We start from the raw sequence: 25,613 nt of genomic DNA, 5'->3' as shown, positions 1-25,613 counted from the left end.
AGCCAGTAGATATGGTTTACCTGGGCTTTCAGGTAAGGTAAGGTCCCACATGAGAGATTATCATATAAAATTAAAGTGTGTGGGATTGTGAGTTGTGTAGGAACAAAAGCAAGAACTAGTTTGTAGACAGGAAGCAAAGAACTAGAATAAAAAAAATATTTTTCAGAATGATTAGTGGGTTACTGCAAGGATCAGTGCTTGGATCGCAACTATGCCCAATAGTTAGTGCAACAAATATTTATGAGACTGCTGAGATGGCAGGGCTGGTATATCAAGACAGACTGGATCAGTTAGGACTTTATTCACTAGACCTCAAACGAATGAAAGAGATCTCATAGGAATCTATAAAATAAACATAGGAAAAATGTACCCTACGGCTAGGAATCCAGAATCGGAGTCACAGTCTAAACATATGGAGTAAACCATTTAGAACTGAGATGTAGAGAAATTTCTTCACCCAGAGAGTGGTAGAGCCTATGGAATTCTTTGTCACAACTGGGGCCAAAATATTGAACATTGTCAAGGAGTTAGATATATTCCTTAAGGCTAAAGGGCTAAAGGGATCAAAGGGTATAGGTGTAGCGGGAACAGGGTGCTCCGTTTGATAATTAGCCATGACCATATTGAATGGCAAAGCAGGCTCAGATGGCTGAATGACCTGCTCATCCTCCTACTCTCTATGTTTCAATTAAATCTCTACTCAATCTTCTCTTCTCTTACATCATATCTAATTTACATATATTTTTGGATTTTTGAATTTTGAACTAGTAGCAGATGGGTTTTCTGTGTGTTTGATGATGAACTGGTAGGAATTTCTGTAGCCAGAATGATTTTCAGTTTTATAATAGTCTGAGAGAGCTAGTTTAGAGAGTCTAATCAGAAATTGTTTATATTCGGGAGATTTATGAGTGAACAAATTAAACAATATAGAAGAAGACTCTATAATTTTTGAGGAGCTTAGGGGAAACATTCAGAAACTTCTTAGTTTCAGTTTGAGGCAATTGTTTAAAATCTTGGCTGAAATTGGATGTGTAAAACAATTGCTCCTGAAAAATGGAGGTTGTTTAGACATGTTAGTAAATAGGTTAACTTAGCAAAAGGCATTTTGCTGAATGTTCCAGACCAGAAGTGCTTGGTTATAACTCTAAAGGAGTTATTTTAGTTGAGAATATCTAAACTCAGTTGTATTAAGCTTCCAGGGAGAGGCTATCAGGTTTTTGAGTTAGGGAATTAATGGCAGAATTAAATTAAGCCCTATAGATATGAAAGTAAAATGGGATTAATGGATTGAACTCTACCATGCATTTTGAAATATTTAAAATCGTATTATAAGCAAACATATCTTTTCTGTGTTATCATAATTTCTTTTGCACAATGAACTTCTGTCTTATGGTTAAGCTGCAGCATTGTATGTTCATGTTTCAGTGAAAGGCCATCTTCTTAAAACAAAGCCAGACTTCGCTTTGGGATCAGACGTGTCAAGTGGGCTCCTAATAAGAAACTGGTCCCAACTTCTCCAAATCATCAACAGAACTGAAGTTCATCAGCCTTGGAAAGGTTCTCATGATTTTATTCTGCTCTCATTATTTAAGAAAGCTGACAAGGAAAAGCCAGGGAACTATAGGCCGGTGAGTCTGACATCGACAGAGGGCAAATAGTTGGAGGGAATCCGGAGGGACAGGATTTACATGCATTTGGAAAGGCAAGGACTGAGTGGGATAGTCAACATGGCTTTGTGAGTGGGAAATTATGTCTCATGAACTTTATTGAATTTTTTCAAGAAATAATGAAGAGGATTGATGAGGGCAAGGTGGTGGACGTGATCTATATGGACTTCAGTAAGGGGTTTGACAAGGTTCCTCATGGTAAACTGGTTAGCAAGGTTAGATCTCATGGAATACAGAGAGAACTAGCCATTTGGATACAGAACTGGCTCAAAGATAGAAGACAGAGGGTGATGGTGGAGGGTTGGTTTTCAGACTGGAGACCTGTGACCAGTAGAGTGCCACAAGGATCAGTGCAAGGTCCATTACTTTTTGTCATTTATATAAATGATTTGGATGTGAACATAGGAGGTATAGTTAGTAATTTTGCAGATGACACCAAAATTGGAGGTGCAGTGAACAGCGAAGAAGGTGACCTCAGATTAAAATGTGATCTTGATCAGATGGGCCAATGGGCTGAGGAGTGGCAGATGGAGTTTAATTTAGACAAATGTGAGGTGCTGCATTTTGGAAAGGCAAATCTTAGCAGGACTTATACACTTAATGGTAAGATTCTGGGGAGTATTGCTGAACAAAGAGACCGTGGAGTGTAAGTTCATAGTTCCTTTAAAGTGGAATCCCAGATAGATAGGATAGTGAAGAAAGCATTAGAAGAATGCTTTCCTTTATTGGACAGAGCATTAAGTGTAGGAGTTGAGAGGTCATGTTACAGCTGTACAGGACATTGGCCACCTTTGGAATATTACATGCAATTCCCATCTCCCTCCTATTGGAAGGATGCAATGAAACTTGAAAGGGTTCAGAAAAGATTTACAAGGGTATTGCCAGGGTTGGAGGATTTGACCTATAGGGAGAGGCTGAATAGGCTGGGGCTGTTTTCCCTGGAGTGTCAGAGGCTAAGGGGCGACCTTATTGAGGTTTCTAAAATCATGAGGGGCATGGATAGGATAAACAGACAAGGTTTTTTTTCCTGGGGTGGGTGAGTCCAGAACTTGAGGGCATAGGTTTAAAGTGAGAGGGGAAAAATTTAAAAAGGACCTAAGGGGCAACTTTTTTAGAGAGAGGGTGGTGCGTGTATGGAATGAGCTGCCAGAGGGAGTGGGGAGGGCTGATACAATTACAACATTTAAAGGCATCTGGATGGGTACATGAATAGGAAGGGTTGAGAGAGATATGGGCCAAGTGCTGGCAAATGGGACTAGATTAGGTTAGGATATCTGGTCGGCATGGACCGAAAGGTCTGTCTGTGCTATACATCTCTATGATTCTATGACTCTATCTAATGCCTTCACATTTTTCTGAAAGTGTACTGCCCACAACTGAACCCAAAAATTCAGTTAAGGGCAAGCCATTGCTTCATATGCAAGTTCAACGTAACCTTCTTGTTCCTGGTCACAATTTCCGAACTGATAAAGCCAAAAATACTCAGTGTTAGAATGTGCTTGTACATTTTTATTTATTTGTATTTTGCTACAAGGTGCCATCTTAAAGTACAGGAAAATAAACTGAAACAATAGAACACAAGGTCAGAAAAATAAAGAAGTGGTATTCAACTTTACAGTCCTTTTTGTGAAACGCTCCATCATGGTCCATGGGTCTGGTGGCCAGCCACAAGTTTCCTTTGGTGCGCCACTGCCACCTGAATACTGCAACTCTTCAGTGCCATTACGCCTCCACCAATGTCCCCACCACTGAGTCCTCACTGGATCTCCCTAATGCAGCTGCCACCTGGGTACCACACTGAGCCCAAATTTGACTCTGCTGCCACCATGAGTCTGCTCTGGGTCCACCTCGCTGGTGCAGCCATTGCCGCCAGGATACATGCTGGGCCCAAACTTGCCTACATGAATCTGCGTAGGGCACATGCCACCCAGAACCCAAATTTGCTGCTGCCACAGCAGCCATGAGTTGGCACTAGGACCACTTCGATGATGCAGACGAGTTGGGCTTACTTGCCAACTGCCACAAGTCCACACTGAACCCACTTGAATCAGCACTGGGCCCACTCATCACCAATGCCATTGTTGCGATCAAGTTCTTCAATAAGGTAAATACAGTCAGTTCTTCTGTAATGCAATTTTTGCATTCTTGTGTGTTCGTGCGTTATAGAAAAATCACAATTTAGAAAGAGGGGTTAAAGTATTGCTGATGTAATCGTGCGACAGTGAACACATATTTTAAAAGTTTGCAACTTAGAAATAGTGTCCCCAATTCATCAATCACATTACAGCAAATTCAGGTTGATGAAACACGTATTATAGCAAAATGACCTGTAAAAGACAAAAACCGAGAAAAGAGAAAAAAAATGGAAAGGAAGCGAAAAGCTGTCCCATCACCATCTTGGATGGTTCCAAGAATCACACAAAGTTAGTTTGCAGTGTAGAAAATGATTAGAAAGGCAAATAAGATGTTGTCATTTATTGCAAGGGAAATGGAACATAAAGATCAAACGAGAGGCTGTACCGGGTGTGATTGAGACCACATCTAGAATATTGTATCAGTTTTGTTCCCCTTTTTTGAAAAAAATACATAAATGGTTTAGGGGCAGTTCAGAGCATGTTCGTGCCTCGTTTCTGAGAAGAACCCTATCTAAGGGTTGATCAAATTAGGCTTATAGCCTACTGATTTTAGAGAAATGAGAGGCGATCTTGTTGAAACTTCTAAGATCTCAAGATATTGAATAGGATGGATACTGGGAGAACAATTGTACTTGTGCGGTGATTAAAACTAGGAGATATAGTTTAAGGTGAAGACATTGCCCTTTTAAAATAGAAATATGAGGTTCAAGGTGAGCGGCAAGACTTTTAGGGAGGATGTGAAGAAAATCATTTTTACCCAGACAGTGGTGACAATTTGGAATGTGCTCATAGAAGGATGGTCAAGGCAAATTGCCTAACATCCTTTAAAAAGTATCTGAATGAACTCTTGGCACGTCATAACATTCAAGGCTATGGGCTAAATGCTGGTGCAGGAAGTCCCCTATCTACGAACGGGTTCCATTCATAAGGCTGTTCGTAAGTTGAATTTGTATGTAAATTGGAACTGTTATGTACGGTGCACATCTAGCATCAATTAGTCAAATATTTGTCTTTATATATTGTATATATTTTACTTAAAACATTAAAGAAATATTTCTTAAATTGTTTAGATAGAAAAGAAAAAATAATGATGAAAGGTTAACGCTTACTGTCATTCCAATTGATGTCTTGCATACTGGAATTACCATTAGCAAATAAGATGACTATATTAATTGGGTGATGGGCGTGCTGTTGGAGAGGACGGGCCTAGTGTTGAATTCAATTTCTTAAAGTAAACAACAAGGGTGGCTTGGACAGAGCTTTTCTTTTTCTCATTATAAATGGCCTTTTGGCAGCTGAAGCTGTCGGTAACTATCCGGTAAACTTTGGTGAACCTCTCTGCATTAGGATCTTGCTCTTCTAGCTTTGCCATCCCTGTTTCAATGAGATGAAAGGCTTCAGCTAACTCCTTCATCAACAATTTCTTGGGTTCTGGGGTTTCTAGGTCCAGGCCTTCTTCCTCAAGTGTTATAATCTGTTGCTCCAGCTCTGAAAGGTCCTCATTGGTTAGTTAGATTACATTAGATTAGATTCCGTACAGTGTGGAAACAGGCCCTTCAGCCCAACCAGTCCACACTGACCCTCCGAAGTGTAGCCCAACTGGACTCATTTCCCTCTGACTAATTGAACTAACACTATGGGACAATTTAGCACGGCCAATTTACCTGATCTGCACATCTTTGGACTGTGGGAGGAAACCGGAGCACCCGGAGGAAATCCACACAGACACAGGGAGAATGTGCAAACTCCACACAGACAGTCACCCAAGGCTGGAATCGAACCTGGGACCTTGGTGCTGTGCGGCAGCAGTGCTAACCACTGAGCCACTGTGCTGCCTCTTCAGCATGGAATTCAAGCAAATCTAAGAAGGGGTAAGATTAAGGACAGCAGAGGACATTCTCATCAAAAGGAAGAAGACAGCTTATGTAGGGTGGAGGAAGCAAGGGTTTAGTACAGCTTTAGAGAATTACAGGTTTGCTAGAATGGAGCTCAGAAATGGACTGAGGAGAGCCAGGACGGGGTACGAGAAAGGCTTGGCAGGAAGGATTAGGGAGAACCCAAAGGCATTTTACTCATACGTGAAGAATAAGAGAATGATCAGGGATAGCGTTGGTAATTTTATCCTAGGCTGCTCTGGGAAGCGAGAAAGGAGGTTGCTAAGCCACTGGTGAAGATTTTTGCTTCCTCACTCTTCACAGGAGTCATACCGGAGGATTGGATTGAGGCGAATGTTGTTCCTCTTTTCAAGAAAGATAATAGGGAAATCCTCGGCAATTACAGACCATCAGTCTTACATCTGTGGTCAGCAAGGGTTTTGGAAAGAATTCTGAGGGATAGGATTTATGACCATTTGGAAAAGCACAGCGTGATTAAAGGCAGTCAGCATGGCTTTGTGAGGGGCAGGTTGTGCCTAACTAATATTATTGAGTTCTTTGAGGCGATGATAAGACAGGTCGATGAAGGTCGAGCAGGAGATGTGGTGTATATGGATTTCAGCAAGGCATTTGATAAGGTTCCCCACGGTAGGCTCATTCATAAAGTCAGGAAGAATGGGATACAGTGAGATTTGGCCATCTGGATTTAGAATTGGTTGGCTGATTGAAGGCAGAAAGTGGTTGTAGATGAAAAGTATTCTGCCTCGAGGTCAGTGGTGAGTGGGGCCCCGCAGGGCTCTGTTCTTGGGTCTCTGCTCTTTGTAGTTTTTATTAATGATGTGGATGAGGAGATTGAGGGGTGGGTTAGTAAATTTGCAGACGACACAAAGATTGGAGGTGCCGTTGATGGAATCAAGGGCTTTTGCAGGTTGCAGCGTGACATAGACAGGGTGCAGAGCTGGGCTGAGAAATGGATAAATGCAAAGTGATGCATTTTGGAAGGTTGAAATTGAATGTTGAATATAGGATTAAAGACAGGATTCTTGGCAGTGTGGAGGAACAGAGAGATCTTGGTGTTCAAGTACATAGATCCCTCAAAGTTGCCACCTAAGTAGATAGGGTTGTTAAGAAAGCATAAGGTGTTTTGGCTTTCATTAACAGGGGGATCAAGCTTAAGAGCTGCGAGGTTTTGCTACAGCTCTACAAATCCCAGGTGAGCTAAAAAATGAGTTGCTGAAAAGCGCAGCAGGTCAGGCAGCATCCAAGGAGCAGGAGAATCGACATTTAGGGCATAAGCCCGGAATCTGAAGAAGGGCTTATGCCCGAAACGTCGATTCTCCTGCTCCTTGGATGCTGCCTGACTTGCTGCGCTTTTCCAGCAACACATTTTTCAGCTCTGATCTCCAGCATCTGCAGTCCTCACTTTCTCCAAATCCGTGGTGAGACCACACTTGGAATATTGTGTCCAGTTCGGGTTGCCCTACTATAGGAAAGATACAGAGGCTTTGAAGTGGGTGCAAAGAAAGTTTACCAGGAGGCTGCCTGGACTGGAGAGCTTGTCTTATGAAGAGAGGTTGACTAAGGTCAGACTTTTATTCCTGGGGAGAAGGAGGAAGAGAAATGACCTGATTGAAGTATACAAGGTATTGAGAGGCATGGATATAGTCAATAGCCAGAGACCTTTCCCCAGGACTGCTGGACATGCTCATGGATAGCAGTGAATTGAGGGGTGCATATGTAAGGTTATTTTATTTTACATTAGGATTAATCCTCAGCACAACATCATAGGCTGAAGGGCCTGTTCTGTGCTGTACTTTTCTCTGTTCTATGTTCTAAAACATCATCTTTATTGATGTTTAACTGCAGTTGCTTGTTACCAATATCAACCACAGGTTGCCTGGCTTCGGTGATGTCCTTACCTCTAAACTCTGTAACACCACATGTGAATCGGGGGCACAATTTGTTCCTAACTCCTTTTATGTTGGTATTCTTCACTTTCTCCACTAAACTGTAATGTTTTGATGGCATTGTAGATGTTGTAAATCCTCCAGAACTCCTTTAAGGTCATTGCATCATCTTGGGTAGCCCTGACCGCTAGTGGGAAGGTTTGGCGCTAATAGTAAGTCTTAAAGGAGGTGATGATTCCCTGATCCATTGGCTGAAGTAGTGATGTGGTGTTGGCAGGTAAAAAGACAATCTTTACATTGGGGTGAAAGTCATTTAAAGTGCTTGGATGTCCAGGGGGCGTTGTCAAGCACAAGGAGAATTTTGAAAGGCGTTTGCTTGGCCAAGCAATAACATTAAGCAGCAGGAACAAAAAAGTTCAGGAACCAATCTTCGAAGAGAGCTTTTGTTACCCAAACCTTTGTGTTTGTCTTCCAAATATCAGGAAGAGATGCCTTGATGATTCGCCTAAGTGTCTTCGGACTTAGGGAGCAATACACAAGCATAGGCTTAAGCTTGCAATCCCCTGATGCGTTACCACCAAGCAATAACATCAGCCTATCCTTGGATGCCTTATGCCCTGGAGCGGTTTTATCTCCTCTTTTGAAATGGATGTCCTTACAGGCATTCTTTTCCAAAATAAGCCAATCAGGCACATAACTTCCCTCCTCAATAATTTTATTAAACATTTCTGGAAACTCTCTCACAGCACTTACAGTGGCACTTGCTGCTTCACCTTGCACTTTACTATTGTGTAAATTTACCCTCACTTTCAATCGGTTGAACCAACCCATATTCGCAACAAATTCTTCATCACAAGCACCTTCACTTGCTGCACGTGCGTTTAACTCACTGAAAAGGCTTCGAGCCTTTTCTTGCACTAAGCCAAGGCTAATAGGCAAATTACGGTGATTTTGATCCTCTAACTAAATTACCAATAGCCTTTCCATTTCAATAATTAAACCACTGCATTGTTTAGTGATAGTTGTCGCTTTCATCGGGACAGAGCCTTTTGCACACTCCATTACTCTCACCTTGTCCTTTATAATTGTCTTGATTGTTGACCGACTGTAGCCTAATGCTTTTCCAATGTTTGTTGGTGTTTCATCTCTATCTGATCACTTTACTGTTTCCACTCTCCTTTCAATCGTGACCATTTTCCTTTTCTTCCTTGCAGCACCGCTTGTATCAGATTTATGCTTTGAAGCCATGATTACAAGGGAAAACACATGACATTGTGCATGGGAAATCATGTCTCCCGAACTTGATTGAGTTTTTTGAGGAAGTAACAAAGAAGATTGATGAGGGCAGATCAGTAGATGTGATCTATATGAACTTCAGTAAGGCATTCAACAGGGTTCCCCATGGGACACTGGTTAGCAAGGTTAGATCTCATGGAGAGCTAGCCATTTGGATACAGAACCAGCTCAAAGGTAGAAGGCCGAGGCTGATGGAAGGTTGCTTTTCAGACTGGAGGCCAGAGGAGTGTCACAAGGATCGGTGCTGGGTCCACTAATTTTTGTCATTCATGTAAAAGATTTGGATGTGAGCATAAGAGGAATAGTTAGTAAGTTTGCAGATGACACCAAAATTGGAGGTGTAGTGGACAGCAAAGAAGGTTTCCTCAGATTACAATGGGACCTTGATCAGATGGGCCAATGGGCTGAGGAGTGGCAGATGGAGTTTAATTTAGATAAAGGCGAGGTGCATCATTTTGGGAAAGCAAATCTTAGCAGGATTTATCCACTTAATGGTAAGGTCCGAGGGAGTGTTGCTGAACAAAGAGACCTTGGAGTGCAGGTTCATAGCTCCTTGAAAGTGGAGTCACAGGTAGATAGGATAGTGAGGAAGGCGTTTGGTATGCTTTCCTTTATTGGTCAGAGTATTGAGTACAGGAGTTGGGATGTCATGTTGCAGCTATACAGGACATTGGTTAGGCCACTTTTGGAATATTGTGTGCAATTCTGGTCTCCCTCCTATCGGAAGGATGTTGTGAAACTTGAAAGGGTTCAGAAAACATTTACAAGGATGTTGCGAGGGTTGGAGGATTTGAACTAGAGGGGGAGGCTGAATAGGCTGGGGCTGTTTTCCCTGGAATGTCGGAGGCTGAGGGGTGAAGTTTATAAAAGTTTATAAGTTTATAAACTTATAGAAGTTTATAAAATCATGAGGGGCATGGACAGAACAAATAGATAAAGTCTATTCTCTGGGATGAGGGAGTCCAGACCTAGAGGGAATAGATTTGGGATGAGAGGTTTAGGGTGAGATTACCTACAGTGTGGAAACAGGCTCTTTGGCCCAACAAGTCCACACTGACCCTCCAAAGAGTAACCCACCCAGACCCATTCCCCTACGCTATATTTACCCCTGACTAATGCATCTAACACTATGGGCAATTTAGCATGGCCAATTCACCTGGCCTGCACATCTTTGGATTGTGGGAGGAAACCCACGCAGACACGGGGAGAATGTGCAAACTCCACACAGACAGTCACTCGAGGTGGGAATCGAACCTGGGTCCCTGGCGCTGTGAGGCAGCAGTGTTAACCACTAAGCCACCGTGCCGTCCTCTCTATATAAAAGAGACCTAAGGGGCAACTTCTTCATGCAGAGGGTGGTACATGTATGGAAAGAGCTGCCAGAGGAAGTGGTGAAGTCTAGTACGATTGCAACATTTAAAAGGCATCTGGATGGGTATATGAATCGGATTTGGAGGGATATGGGCTGGGTGCAGGCAGGTGTGACTAGATTGGGTTGGAATATCTGGTCGGCATGGACAAGTTGGACCAAACAGTCTGTTTCTGTGCTGTACATCTCTATGACTTAAAATGGTGACGATGGCATGGCAACAATGACGGGCCAATGACCCACTAAAAAGTGTTTTGAGTGCCACACACAGGTACGTACAGATACTGTACATCGTCTGCCTGTTCGTTAATACGAACCATTGTTTGTAACTGGGATAAAAGGTTTCATTGGGGTCGGTTCATAAGTACGGGCATTTGTAATCCGTGAACTTCCTGTACCTGTAAATGGAATTAGGTCAATGATCAGGTGCTTTTCACCTGTCAATGCAGACTTGATGGGCCTGAAGGGCTTCTTCTGCACTGTTGATATGTTAAGAGTGTGAAAAGGCAGAGACAGGTAAATAGGTCTGAAGTGATCAGCCCCTATCCAACTAAATACACATCAGGCTGGAGGGGCTGAGTAGCTTAAATTATTCCTATGTCCAGATAATGAAAGTACCAGCCCCAAGTGCACGTTTTATAGTGGACTGTCTTAGTTAATTAAAACTCAACAAAAAGCTAAACAGAAACTTAAAATGGAGAAATTCCAAGTAGAAAGAAACAGATGGAAGTACTCAGTCAACAGACAAGCTAACGCTTCAGGCATCTAGCCTCAAAACAGATGTAGATACAAACTATTCTGATCTAAGAGCGACAAAAAACATGTATTTGCTCTCCATCCCTCTACAAATATATCAACTATTTCCTGCATCTTTTTTTTCAAAAATTAAACATAAGCTGTTCCTGTGCAGCTGCCCAAATGAAACAGAACCAACATCTCACAACATGGGATGTGTCTCGAAGTTACTCCCTGAGACATGTTCACGTCCAAACCCCCCTCCCGTCCCGCTGGTCCCTCCGCTCCGTCCGAGAGTGGCTGAATGGGAAACCACACCCGATACATGGTGGGAGATACCAACTCCCGGAGTGGGGAGGTGGATGGGGAGAGGAGAAACCCCGCAGATGTTTTTAAAAAAGGACTTACTCAGATCGAGTAATCATGTTCTCAAAAATTCAAATACAATCAATCAAACGTAACGCTATGTAAAGACGAGAAATGTCCTGTGTGTGAAGGTTGTTTGGCTCTGAGGAGTTTCCTTCTCCCCCTCCCTCTGGGTGAGGGTGAGCCCGGTGACTGTTGCGAGTTGGGGAAGAGGAAGCGGAGCTGTCCCTGTCTGTCTCTATAGCGGAACCTGGTGCCTTACTCTCTGATAATGGCTTATCCTGGATATGGGGCGGTATGTATTCGGCACGATAGGGGTCTTAGTGCAAACGGAGTGGGGGGGGCTAAGCTGTAAGCACAAGAGACCGCCTGTAGTTGGACGTTCAGCCAGAAGTTAATGTAAATTTTCTCTGTGTTTTCCTCCTGGTGGCGGGGATTTTGGAGGCGCTGTTTTCAGCGCGTTTGCTTTCATTTTATTCGCGCTGTACAAGTTCATACCGTCCCTGCGTCGATTATTGTGCAGACGTTCACCGCATTGGGGACATTGTTTTCTGGTGTAAACTGAAGAAAGGGGGCACAGTATCTTCCGGTAATCCGGCCCGACTTACTGGCGTGTGGCTTTCTAATGTGTGAAGCAGTGGATCCGTCCTCAGCCCTGCTTCTCTCTGGTGAGGTTTCACCTGTGGAAGTCGTTGGTTGGGCAGCACTGCTGTGTTGTGCCTCCTGGATTTCCCCTGAATCTTTGTAACGAGATTTGCTTTCAATAAAAGGTCCTTTAGCCTTTCCCTCCATGTCAGCATTCCACAGGGACCGTTCCCTCTGCGACTCTCTGGTCTACTCCATCACCCCCAACATCTCTTCATTTTCATCTCTCTCTCTAGCGCGCCCCCCCCCCAGGAACAGTATCACTTCATGTCACTGCCCCTGCAACAGTATCACTTCATCTCTTCCTCCCCAACAGTATCACTTCATCTCCCCCCCCCTCCCCAACAGAATCACTTCATCTCCCCCCCCTCCCCAACAGTATCACTTCATCTCCCCCCCTCCCCAACAGTATCACTTCATCTCCCCCCCTCCCCAACAGTGTCACTTCATCTCCTCCCCCCCCCAACAGTGTCACTTCATCTCCTCCCCCCCAACAGTGTCACTTCATCTCCTCCCCCCCCAACAGTGTCACTTCATCTCCTCCCCCCCAACAGTGTCACTTCATCTCCTCCCCCCCCCCCAACAGTATCACTTCATCTCCTCCCTCCCAACAGTATCACTTCATCTCCCCCCCCCAACAGTATCACTTCATCTCCTCCCCCCCCCCCCAACAGTATCACTTCATCTCCTCCCCCCCCAACAGTATCACTTCATCACCCCCCCAACAGTATCACTTCATCTCCTCCCCCCCCAACAGTATCACTTCATCTCCTCCCCCCCCAACAGTGTCACTTCATCTCCTCCCCCCCAACAGTGTCACTTCATCTCCTCCCCCCCCAACAGTGTCACTTCATCTCCTCCCCCCCAACAGTGTCACTTCATCTCCTCCCCCCCCCCAACAGTATCACTTCATCTCCTCCCTCCCAACAGTATCACTTCATCTCCCCCCCCAACAGTATCACTTCATCTCCTCCCCCCCCCCCAACAGTATCACTTCATCTCCTCCCCCCCCAACAGTATCACTTCATCACCCCCCCAACAGTATCACTTCATCTCCTCCCCCCCCAACAGTATCACTTCATCTCCTCCCCCCCAACAGTATCACTTCTTCTCCTCCCCCCCAACAGTATCACTTCTTCTCCTTCCCCCCCACAGTATCACTTCTTCTCCTCCCCCCCCAACAGTATCACTTCATCTCTCCCCCCCCCAACAGTATCACTTCATCTCCCCCCCCCCAACAGTATCACTTCATCTCCCCCCCCAACAGTATCACTTCATCTCTCCCCGTGCAACAGTATCACTTCATCTTCCCCCCCTCCCCCGTCCAGCAAACAGTATCACTTCATCTCTTCCCCCCAGCAACATTATAACTTCATCCCTTCCCTCCACTGTAACAGTATCACTTCATCTCTTTCCCCCCTGCAACCATATCACTTCATGTCATTGCCCCTGCAACAGTATCACTTCATCTTTCCCCCTGCAACAGTATCACTTCAGCTCTCCCCCGCAACAGTATCACTTCATCTCTTCCACCCCAGCAACAATATCACTTCTTCTCTTCCACCCCAGCAACAGTATCACTTCATCTTCCCCCCCCCCCCGCCCAGCAACAGTATCACTTCATCACTTCCCTCCACTGCAACAGTATCACTTCATCTCCCCCCCCCCGAACAGTATCACTTCATCTCCCCCCCCCGAACAGTATCACTTCATCTCCCCCCCCCCCGAACAGTATCACTTCATCTCCCCCCCCGAACAGTATCACTTCATCTCCCCCCCGAACAGTATCACTTATCTCCCCCCCCCCCCCATGAACAGTATCACTTCATCTCTTCATCTCCCCCCAACAGTATCACTTCATCCCCCCCCCCCAACAGTATCACTTCATCCCCCCCCCCCCAACAGTATCACTTCATCCCCCCCCCCAACAGTATCACTTCATCTTCTCCCCCCCAACGGTATCACTTCATCTCTTCCCCCTGAAAGAGTATCACTTCATCTCCCCCCCCACCAACAGTATCACTTCATCTCACTCCCCCAAACAATATCACCATCTTCCTCCCCCTCCACATAATCACTTCATCTTTCCCATCCCTCACTGTATCACTTCACCTTCCCCACACCCCTTCACTTCACTCTCTTTCCCCCTCACAGTATCACTTCATTTTACCTACCCACAGCATCCTTCATCTGATCCTCCCCAGCATCACTTCATCTTCTCCCAACACCTCTTCATCTACCCCTTGCCCCATCCCCAACATCATTTCATCTTCCAGCCCCCAGACCCCAACATCTCTCCCAGTGATGTCTCTCCATTTGATTTTCCCCTTCATTAGGCATCCCTTTGCCCACACCTCACTCTGCAATGTCTCTTCGACCACCCCTTCAACCCTACAAGGCAGATTCCCGTGCAACCATGTGGTATGTGCACTGTTACCTCGACTCTCCTCGCTATTTAAAACCCCAAACACCCCTTCCAGGTAAACCAGAAATTTACTTGTAGTCTTTTTTTTTCCAGTCTGGTTATTTGGTGCTCATTTACATTAGCAGGCTGGGTGACAATTTTGCTCTGTAAGAATAACCGTTTCTCCAGACATTTTTAAAAATTCTTGATCTCCAATGCCCAAATTTTAGTTTTATTTGAGAGCGATCTAGTCCATCCCATTCACTAGCTTTATCCAATTAGCACTACAAGTTTATATATCTCTAGTGCTGAAAATGTGTTGCTGGAAAAGCGCAGCAGGTCAGGCAGCATCCAAGGAACAGGAGAATCGACGTTTCGGGCATAAGCCGTTCTCTCCTGTTCTTTGGATGCTGCCTGACCTGCTGCGCTTTTCCAGCAACACATTTTCAGCTCTGATCTCCAGCATCTGCAGTCCTCACTTTCTCCTCCTATATATCTCTAGTGCTCATCTACTTCCTTTTTATAATCTTGGACTTCCTCTGCTTCCACCATCCGTGGAGACAGTGAGTTCCTATCTTTGCCATTTGCTAGATTTATAAAAAAGTTCTGTCATCTCCCTCTAACTCTAGCCCAAAATGTCATCTGTGTCCCTTAACTATTGAACCATCAGTTTACTTTGTCTACAGTTTTTAAATCTGTCATAATCTTGTATGGTTCTATCAAATTCCTGTAGACCCACCTTTGCTCAAATAATCTCCGACCCAACTTTACTACTAAAATTCCTATTCCCTCAAGCCATTCTTGTAAGTGCCCTCTGCATCCTTTGAAGGGTATTCATAATATCTCTAAAGTGTAGTGTTGAGAACTGGACACATACTCTAGTTGTGGCCTAACTGGAGCTTTATTAAAGGTTCAGTGTAACTTCTCTGCTTTTATATTTAATACTTCCAATTTATAAAGCACAATTTATATATGACTTTTTACTGTCCATATAGAATGCCACTGTTGGAGATCTATACACCTGAACATAGGTTCCTCTGTTCCTATAAACTCTCTAGAATGGTGCTATAAAGTCGAAATTGTTGCTGCTTTTTTCATCTTCCAAAGTGCACCACTCCAATTTATTTAAGTTTCATCTGCAAATTGCAATAAGACAAAAAGAAACTGACAATCAGTTAGGATCAATTTTATTCTGTACCATTCTTCTTAGTTTGGTATTGTTGGCTGATATTGAAATTTGACTCCATTCCTGTATCCACATCATTTGTTTAAAAGAATATGAAAACAAGCGATGGTCCCACCATTGCCCATGTGAAACAGCACTGCCTACCATCCCTCAGTTAGTTGGGTAAACAATTTACAACAATTTGCTGTTTCCTGCGCTTATGTCATTTTTTTTCCCCAAGCTGATACTGACCCTCGTGTGACCATCAATTTTGTTAACCAGTATTTGTTCTGTGATATTCTGTCAAACTTCATGAAAACATCAACTGCTGTAAACCCCTCACAGTTTTCCCTAACACGTTATCAAAAAAACAATTAGTTTGTCAAAAATGATCTCTCTTTACCGATCTGTGCTGACTCTCCATAATTAAACCTTTTCTTTGCTTGCTTTCTAAAATCTTACCCACTATGATATAACCTGACTTCTCTGGTTGTTTTGAAACATGCTTTTTTTTGGATCGAATCCTCTGGCACCTCCATCATGTCTAGGGAAGTTTGGATGTTTATGGTGAGCCCTATTGTTACCTCCAGCCTCACTTCCTTTAGTAACCAGGGATGCAACCATTTGCATCAAGTGACTTTCCTATTCAAAGCACAGTCAGTCTTTCATGTAAGTCTTGTTTCTCACTTTTCACTCCATCTCCTTTTGATATTTCATTGACTCTTCCTTAACAAACCCTAAGACGAAGAATTCATTAAGTATTGTAGCCTTGACTTCTGTCTCTAAAACTCAGACATCCCGATCAGACCTAGTCCCATTTGCAAGCATTTGGTCCCTCAGCCCTTCCTATTCATTTTAAATAGTGTAATTGTACCTGCTTCCACCACTTCCTCTGGTAGCTTGTTCCATACACAAAAAAATTGAAACAACACAGTAAGGTGATTAATACATGTGCTTTAAACCCAAAATACTTTTCTTCCAAGCCCCATTTACACAAAAGACAGGCAGACAAAGACAGTTGAGATTTAAAAAAAAACAAACTGGCCACGTTGCTTAAAGGCTTTCATGATGCATTGCTTCAGACTCCTTGGCTGTTTTTCTGTAATGTTAATTTGGGTCACCTTCTTCGTTCAGCCAGGAAAAGACAGCAATATTTCTAAGGCAAAAGTGAGGACTGCAGATGCTGGAGATTAGAGTCGGGAGTGTGATGCTGGAAAAGCACAGCAAGTCAGGCAGCATCCGAGGAGCAGGAGAATCGACGTTTTGGGCAAAAGCCTTTCATCAGCAATATTTATAACTCAGCTCTCCTCTTTTTGGCTTTTGGAAGCTGATGTATGAGTTTAGACAGGGAGCTTTCAAATCTTCTTGCTGTGTCAGAAAATTTGGTTGAAAAAACCTTTAATTCTGGTTCTGTCCAGTTGACTGATGGGCTCTTCCCAATGCCTCAATTAGCAATCAACAACTGCCAGTTGAACATGGGTCATTATTTGGGAGAGACCCTAACTAATAGCCAACTTATGCTATCTGTTTAAACACAATGCTCTTCCTCTGGTCACTGTATTTGTTAAACCTTTTATCATTAAGACTTAGCCTGCAACTAGCCTCCAGGCCTGGCCCTACAAAGAAAGCATGTTTAATCTGTTCTTTTCCTTTTCCCACAATCTGTCCTAAAGTCCATCAGTTATTTCCAGCTCATAATTCAAATTTGATAAAAGAATAATACAGTGAGGTACTCAAATAGAATAGCAATTTGTCACGTGTATTTTTACAAAAAAAAACAGTGAAAAGTTTCATGAGTCGCTGTACCACTGTATTAATGACAGAAGAGAAAATGAGGTCTGCAGATGCTGGAGATCAGAGATGGAAATGTGTTGCTGGAGAAGCGCAGCAGGTCAGGCAGCATCTAGGGAACAGGAGAATCGACGTTTCGGGCATTAGCCCTTCTTCAGAATTCTTCAGGAGGCTAGTTCTGTCTATTAATGACAGAAGTCAAAGAAAATCTATTAAGATGATGAATGCTGAACTACCTGGCAGCCATCAACAAAGAAGACCTGCGCACCTACAAGGCCTCCTCTGCAGAAAGGTTTTGTTTCTCTGTGGTCCAAGAGCCATGACTCCTCATTAATATAGTGAACACAGAACAGCACAGCATGGGAACAGGCCCTTTGGCCCACCATGTCTATCTCAACCATGATGCCATTACAAACTCATCCCTTCTACATGCACATGGTTCTGTATCCCTTTATTTATATGGGTGCCTGTCATGTGGGAGACTGGGATTCAACTCCCTGACAAGGAAAATTCTAATATCTCTGTGACAGGCTGTGTATTGTTTGTAAATGTATGTGTAAATTAGGCCTTTTTTTAAGGTCCCTTGTGGTGCAGTGTGAGTGATCCTACTTCAGTCAGGAGGCCTGGGTTCAAGTCCCACCTGCTCCAGGGGTGTGTGATAACGTCTCTGAACAGGATGATTTAGAAAATATCTAAATGTTTCTGAAAGAGTTTCTTTTCTCTGAAATGTTGACATCTGATTTTCTTTTTATGGTTTTGTTTATTTTCCTATTTTCTTTTTTCACTTGGCTGTTCAAGGCTATGCATTATGATAAAAGAAATGCTCAAAAGAAAGAGGAAAAAAATATTTTGTAATGACTAGAGATGGTTGTGTTCACTACTATTATCCATCAAATTTCAAGATTCTTAGTGAACTTTGAAATGTGTGCTGGCCACACAATTATTGTAGTCCAGCTAATTCAACAACAAGCTACAGTCTGACTTCAGCTGTGCACTATAATCTAGCACAATCATGCATACTGAATTAGAAGTAGCATCAAGCTAAGCTGACCTCCGTGATTGTTTAGATGTTGATTCAAGTTTGGACAGATACTGACATGATGCTAAATACTGTCTACACACTTAGTTTCAGAGATCCTGGGAGTGAATGTGAAGAAGGAGAATGTTTTTCGTTTAAAATTTGTTCACTAATGTGAATAAAGAGGGCAGGAACTATTAAACTCATTGTAGGATACCCATGTTTTCCAGAAAAATTGTATCATTCCATTACTCTGCTATCTTGGATTAAATAAACAGCTTAACTGAGACAGTTCATCTCCTCAGGAATATCGATAAATATTTTCTCGTACTCCAGTGTATAAAACATCCTGGTACATTTGCGAGACTTGAACTATCACAAGAGTGTATAAATTAATCAGTCCATAGGCATGACAACATTTCCAATGGAGGACCATTGTTACATTCCAGCTCGCAGCAACAGCATCATCTGTTGGGCTCTGATAGCAGAGAATCTATGCATCTTGAAGTGTGTGGCATGTGCATTGCAACAGCTTGCATTTGTATAGTGTCTTTAATATCTTAAAATATTCCAAGAAGTTTCGCAAGAACGTGAACAAAACCCAGATACCCAGTTACAGAATTGGTCAAAAACAAATGTCATAGGTGCTACAAATCTGAGATGATAGTACAGAGACGTGACCTGACCTGCTAAGGACTTGACAGTGTTCCTTCAGATTCAGATCTTGGATGGGTGACTGAGAATACTAAGTGCAGGATGAGAGGGTTCTTGTGGTAGTGTCCACATCTCTTGAGTTAGAAGGCCTGGATTCAAGTCCCACCTGCTCCAGAAATGTGTGTTAACATCTCTGAGCAGGTTGATTAGAAAATATCCAAGACCAAGCAATTAGTAGATAAACAGAACCAGCAATGTGCAAGTAACAAGAATAGAAGGAGTCTGGAGATCTCAGGGGTAGAGGAGATTACTGAGGTAGGATAGTGGAGGCTGTACAGGAATTTTGAAGACCAGGATGAGAATCTTAAAATTCCAACATTGCCAGTTCTGGTCAGCAAGCACAGGCATTATGGGTAAACAGCGTGACACTAAAGCCAATGATTACCTTCCTAATTTGAATCCTCTGTGAAATGTGTGCCTCAGTAGAGATCCTCTGTGGTGAAGCTGTTTAGCAAATGTATCAGTTAATCTTTATTCCTCTTTGTACAGCATGATAATGTTCTGAAGTAGTCTCACCATTATTGAAGTAAAGTTCCAAAGGCATTAGGTGATCTTAAGTATCTCGTCTGACTGTCATTAATTCAGATGTGAGCATTTGTAAGCTACTGTCAGATGGGAAATCCAAAACTGAGCTCTTGTGCTGTTCCATCAGCTGGCCAAATATATACATATAGCTGGAATTTCTATATAATTATATTTCTATATAATTATCATAGACCCTGGGTGATCTTCCTTGCTACATGCTCTAGAAGTGGTGCAAGCTTTTGTGGACTTCCTATTTAAGCTTCGATTGCAAAGGCGAGGAATCAACAATGGAACCTTATCGGTGTATATTGCTAAGCTACTCATTAGACAGATTAGGTGGGTTACAGAGTTTCACCTATCAGGCTATTCTGTCAGAGCGTCTACCTCCTATTACTCCCATATTTGCAGCATTATTATGGTAAAATCTGAATGAGTTGTATTGTGGAGTGAACAGTAATCATTGACGGGACACAGACTAAAGTAGCTTCATTCTCTGAATCCCATCTAGAATCATTTCTTCTGGTTATAATTTTATAATTGTGCAAATACACCTGGGGCTACAGTCACTATAACTCCTCCGGTCACTGATAAATTTCCTGCCAACATAGCAGCTTTTCTATTTGATTTTTAATTAAGTGTTACTGGATAAGAGCAAGTGTATACTTTTTGTTGTGGAAAAAGATAATTAAATGATTAATCAAACAGTTCAGGTTAGGTGGTGACGTGGGCTTTATATTGCTGTTTGATCTTCGGAAGGTACATTTCAAATCAGTCATAACTGACTCAGTGGAAGTCGTCTTTGTTAGTTTTAACAGTAGTCATAGAAATAGTCAAATTCTGCTCAATGGAAAGTAAGTTTGAGCACAGATTGTCAAATGTTTAAAGTGCAATTTCACAAGTGAAAGCCTTGGAGTGGCTGCTAAAGGAAACAAAATGTGCAGTCTGTGGTTGCCATCCTGAAACACCAGCAACTACTGGAGTGCCACAGGGATCAGTGCTGGGGTCACAGTCATTTATAATAGATATTAATAACTTGGATGAGGAAAGTGAATGTATTATTGTCAAATTTGTGGATGACAAAAAGGTGGAAAGGCAAGCAGTGAGCATGACACAGAGGATATGGACAGGTTAATTGAATGGACAGAAGTTCAGCAGATGAAGTGTAATGTGAAAAATTGTGAGGTTTGCACTTCAATGGGAAGGATGGAGGAGCTGAACGTTATTTAAAACTGCAGAAAGCTGCAGCACAGAGGGATTTGAGAGTCCTTGTGTATAAACCACACAAGTTAGGATCCATGTTCGGGTAATAGAGCAAATGGAGTGTTAATCTTTAATTCAAAGGGAATGCAGTTAAAAATAGGGAAGTCTTGCTAAAACTATGCAGGACGCTGTTAGATCACACCTAGAATACTGTGAACAGTTGTGGTCCCATTTGTCTGAGGAAAGATGTGCTGGCATTGGAGGGAGCCCAGAGATGGTTCACTTGGTTGATCCCAGATATGAGGGATTTTCTTCTGAATAGATTGGTCTTGTACTCATTGGAGTTTAGAAGAATGAAAGGCTACCTTATTGAAGCATGAGATTTTTGGGGGGAAGATAGGTTAGATGCAGAGAAATTGTTTCCCCTGTGGAAGAGTCTAAGATCAGAGTGGGTAATCTGAGTATAGGGTCACTCACTTAAGATAGGAATTTCTTCTGAGGGTAGTGAATCTGTGAAGTTCTTTACTGCAGAGGGCTGTTAAGGCTAAGTCATTAAGTATATTCAAGACTGAGAAACATGTTTAATCATTAAGGGAATTGACTAATGGGGGCAAGGTGAGAAAGTGGAGTTGAGGATTATCAGATCAGTCATTAAAAGGTGAAGCACACTTGATGGGTGGAATGGCATACTTTTGCTCCTACATCTTGCCCTGTTTTGATATTGGGTTAGAAGACATGACACCTGAACTGGAAACACTTGGTTGCAACACTGCACGTAAGGACTGTACAGACATTTCTCAACCTGAGCCCTGATCGTCAAACTTGCACAATTGTCTTCAGGAATTAAAGACACTGCTGTTAACAACTCCAAAAGAAAAAAAATAAGAGCAGGAAGAAGTTTTTGCACCCCTATTCTTCAAGCTTTTTGTTCTTTATTGGTATACGTATTGGCAATGGGAGGGAAAAGGCTTTTTGATTTGATGCATTTGGGGTGACAGGTCACTGAATGAAAGCTCCAGGCATGTGTCTAAACATTATGTGACCTGTTGTTCTAAATGCTCCATGGCAAATCAAAAAGTCATTTCTGTCCCCAAGACAGTCCTTGAGGCTGAAACTCCAAGGAGTCTTTTTTTGAAAACGTCTGCATCTGTTTCAAATCTTTAATTCTTTAAGTTCAAAAGTACTGGACTTTCTATATTTACATTTGGTATATAATAATGAAAGCCTCACTACAAATTAAAACATCAATGCGGTAAACTCTGGTTTGCAAACATGAGATGCATAGTGACTTCAGTAAAGTTACACCCTTGTACACTCAGATTCTAAAACTTTTATGTAAAAGTTGCAAAGTTTCACATTTTAATTTATAAACAATGGGAGAGTTTTTTTATATTTTAACTTGTCATACTTTGTAGCATTTCTGAAATGCGCAGATTAGAACATATCTGAGATGCTTTAAAGTTTCCTGTTAATTACTGTAGGAGTCCTTCAGCCCGATGACATCTGGCTTCACTTGAAGAACTTGCGAATCAAAAGCTAGCTGAGAGTTTAGTGGTCATTGTAACCCAACCTGCCAGTTGAGAAACCCACAGAAACAAAATGGTGATTTTGCTCCTGGCCTGAGATTACTGCTCCTTGACAGTAGACAGTAATGATCAGAGAGGATGTAAATCCGGCATTATCACACTTCATCAGTTTCGCAATGGATAGGTTTAGTTAAAGTTATTTATTTTAAAAAATCCAATTAAATATCAAATGCCATGGAGAAAAATCTACATTCAAATGTGAATGTGTTATTTAATTTGTCACTCCTCTTTTCCATGTGACATCCAGGGTGGCCTCCCAAGTTTGAGCATATCTCTGGGATTTGCAGCAAGTACCTCCAGCCTAAATGTGCAGATTTGATGTAGAAAACCTCGAAATTAGCATGCAGTTACTTGCATGCATTCCTCTCTGTTTGACATGGGCACACCCTCTCGATCCCTTGGCATTAACATCCAAGAATTATAAATGATAGGCAAGAGGCAAAGGCCAAGTTTTGATGATTTTATGTCTGTCTCATTTTCTGGCTCACATTGGCAGGTGGAATATGTGTTGGGTGTAAAGTATAGCAAGCTTGCAAATCACCAATCTTTGAATGACTATAAGATCGGAGAAAGTGAGGACTGCAGTAGCTAACAATCCGAGCTGAAAAATGTGTTGCTGGAAAAGCGCAGCAGGTCAGGCAGCATCCAAGGAGCAGGAGAATCGACGTTTTGGGCATAAGCCCTTCTTCAGGAATGAGGAAGGTGTGCCAAGCAGGCTAAGATAAAAGGTAGGGAGGAGGGACTTGGGGGAGGGGTGTTGGGAATGCGATAGGTGGGAGGAGGTTAAGGTGTGGTTGAGGGGGCAGAGAGTTCGGGAAGAAGATTGCAGGTCAAGAAGGCGGTGCTAAGTCCGACGGTTGGGACTGAGATAAGGTGGGGGGAGGGGAAATGAGGAAGCTGGAGATATCTGCATTCATCCCTTGTGGTTGGAGGGTTCCTAGCCGGAAGATGAAGCGCTCTTCCTCCAGGCGTCGTGTGGTCAGGGTCTGGTGATGGAGGAGGCCAAGGACCTGCATGTTCTTGGTGGAGTGGGAGGGGGAGTTAAAGTGTTCAGTCATGGGGCGTTTGGGTTGGTTGGTGCGGGTGTCCCAGAGGTGTTCTCTGAAACGTTCCGCGAGTAGGCGGCCTGTCTCCCCAATGTGGAGGAGGCCACATCGGGTGCACGGATGCAGTAAATGATGTGTGTGGAGGTGCAGGTGAATTTGTCATGGATATGGAAGGATCCCTTGGGGCCTTGGAGGGAAGTGAGGGGGGAGGTGTGGGCGCAAGGTTTGCATTTCTTGCGGTAGCAGGGGAAGGTGGCAGGAGTGGAGGTTGGGTTGGTGGGGGGATGTGGACCTGACGAGGGGGTCGCAGAGGGAGTGGTCTTTCCGGCATGCTGATAGGGGAGGGGAGGGAAATATATCCTTGGTGATGGGGTCTGTTCGGAGGTAGTGGAAATGACGAAGGATGTGGAAGTTGGTGGGGTGGTAGGTGAGGACCAGTGGGATTCTGTCCTGGTGGCGATTGGAGGGCCGGGATTCAAGGGCGGAGGAGCGGGAAGTGGAGGAGATGCAGTGGAGAGCATCGTCAACCACGTCTGAGGGGAAATTGCAGTCTTTTGAAGAAGGAGGCCATCTGGGTTGTTCGGTATTGGAATTGGTCCTCCTGGGAGCAGATGCGGCGGAGGCAAAGGAATTGGGAATATGGGATTGCGTTTTTACAGGGGGCAGGGTGGGAGGAGGTGTAATCTAGGTAGCTGTGGGAGTCGGTCGGTTTATAGTAAATGTCCGTGTTGAGTTGGTCGCCAGATATAGAAATAGAGAGGTCTAGGAAGGGCAGGGAGGAGTCTGAGACGGTCCAGGTAAATTTGAGGTCGGGGTGGAAGGTGTTAGTAAAGTGAATGAATTGTGGATGAACCCCACTGGTCCTCACCTACCACCCCACCAACCTCCAGATACATCGTATCATCCTTCGTCATTTCCACCACCTCCAAACAGACCCCACCACCAAGGATATATTTCCCTCCCCTCCCCTATCAGCGTGCCGGAAAGACCACTCCCTCTGCGACCCCCTTGTCAGGTCCACACCCCCCACCAACCCAACCTCCACTCCCGGTACCTTCCCCTGCTACCGCAAGAAATGCAAACCTTGCGCCCACACCTCCCCCCTCACTTCCCTCCAAGGCCCCAAGGGATCCTTCCATATCCATCATAAATTCACCTGCACCTCCACACACATCATTTACTGCATCTGCTGCACCCGATGTGGCCTCCTCTACATTGGGGAGACAGGCCACCTACTTGCGGAACGTTTCAGAGAACACCTCTGGGTCTCCTGCATCAACCAACCCAACCACCCCGTGGCTGAACACTTTAACTCCCTTTCCCACTCCGCCAAGAACATGCAGGTCCTTGGCCTCCTCCATCGCCAGACCATGGCAACACGACGCCTGGAGGAAGAGCGCCTCATCTTCCGCCTAGGAATCCTCCAACCACAAGGGATGTATGCAGATATCTCCAGCTTCCTCATTTCCCCTCTCCCAACCTTATCTCAGTCAACCCTCGGACTCAGCACTGCCTTCTTGACCTGCAATCTTCTTCCCGACCTCTCCGCCCCCTCACCTTAACCTCCTCCCACCTATCGCATTCCCAACGCCCCTCCCCCAAGTCCCTCCTCCCTACCTTTTATCTTAGCCTGCTTGGCACACCTTCCTCATTCCTGCAGAAGGGCTTATGACCAAAACGCCGATTCTCCTGCTCCTTGGATGCTGCCTGACCTGCTGCGCTTTTACAGCAACACATTTTGCCTATCTTACAGTCATGAAATGTTGAAATGGGGAGTCTGGATAAAGAACAGTTGTCTCTTGTCAGTCTTCTGAAAAATGCATTTTGACAGGCTGTATTGGATAATGGAACAGTTTAGTGCGTGTAGAAAACTTGAAAATCTGACATTTATTTTCAAGATATGGGCATTTGTGGCAAGTACAGCATTTGTTACTCTTCACTCTCCAATCCTGACATAGTGGTGTAGAGGCATCGCCTCGATGTGCTGTAGGTACACATACCATGCTGAAAGAAAGGGAATTCCATGATTTTGACCTGGTGACGGTGAGAGGATGACGATGATATAGTTCCAAGACAAGACCATGTTGCTTGGAGAGGAATTTCAAGACGGTGGTGTTTCAGTGGATTGGCTTTCCTTTATCATAGGTGGTAAAAGTTGTGGGTTTGAAAG

General features: G+C 43.7%; 1 protein-coding gene across 1 annotated transcript in view; it reads left to right on the top strand.

Moving 5' to 3' along the window:
• Positions 1-11,501: 11,501 nt before the first annotated feature.
• Positions 11,502-25,613, top strand: part of LOC122549976 (sorcin) — a 46,503-nt gene continuing 32,391 nt past the window's right edge. The window contains exon 1 of the mRNA XM_043690297.2: positions 11,502-11,644. Coding sequence (XP_043546232.1) covers positions 11,621-11,644 — 24 coding nt within the window. The 5' untranslated portion in view covers positions 11,502-11,620. The remainder of the gene's footprint in view (positions 11,645-25,613) is intronic.

Source organism: Chiloscyllium plagiosum, unplaced genomic scaffold, assembly GCF_037043375.1.
Source record: "Chiloscyllium plagiosum isolate Xiang-an unplaced genomic scaffold, Cpla_swu_hap1 HiC_scaffold_5, whole genome shotgun sequence".
Classification (NCBI taxonomy): Eukaryota; Metazoa; Chordata; class Chondrichthyes; order Orectolobiformes; family Hemiscylliidae; genus Chiloscyllium; species Chiloscyllium plagiosum.
Note: the sequence above shows the minus strand (reverse complement) of the source record. Positions and strands in the feature narration are given on the sequence as shown.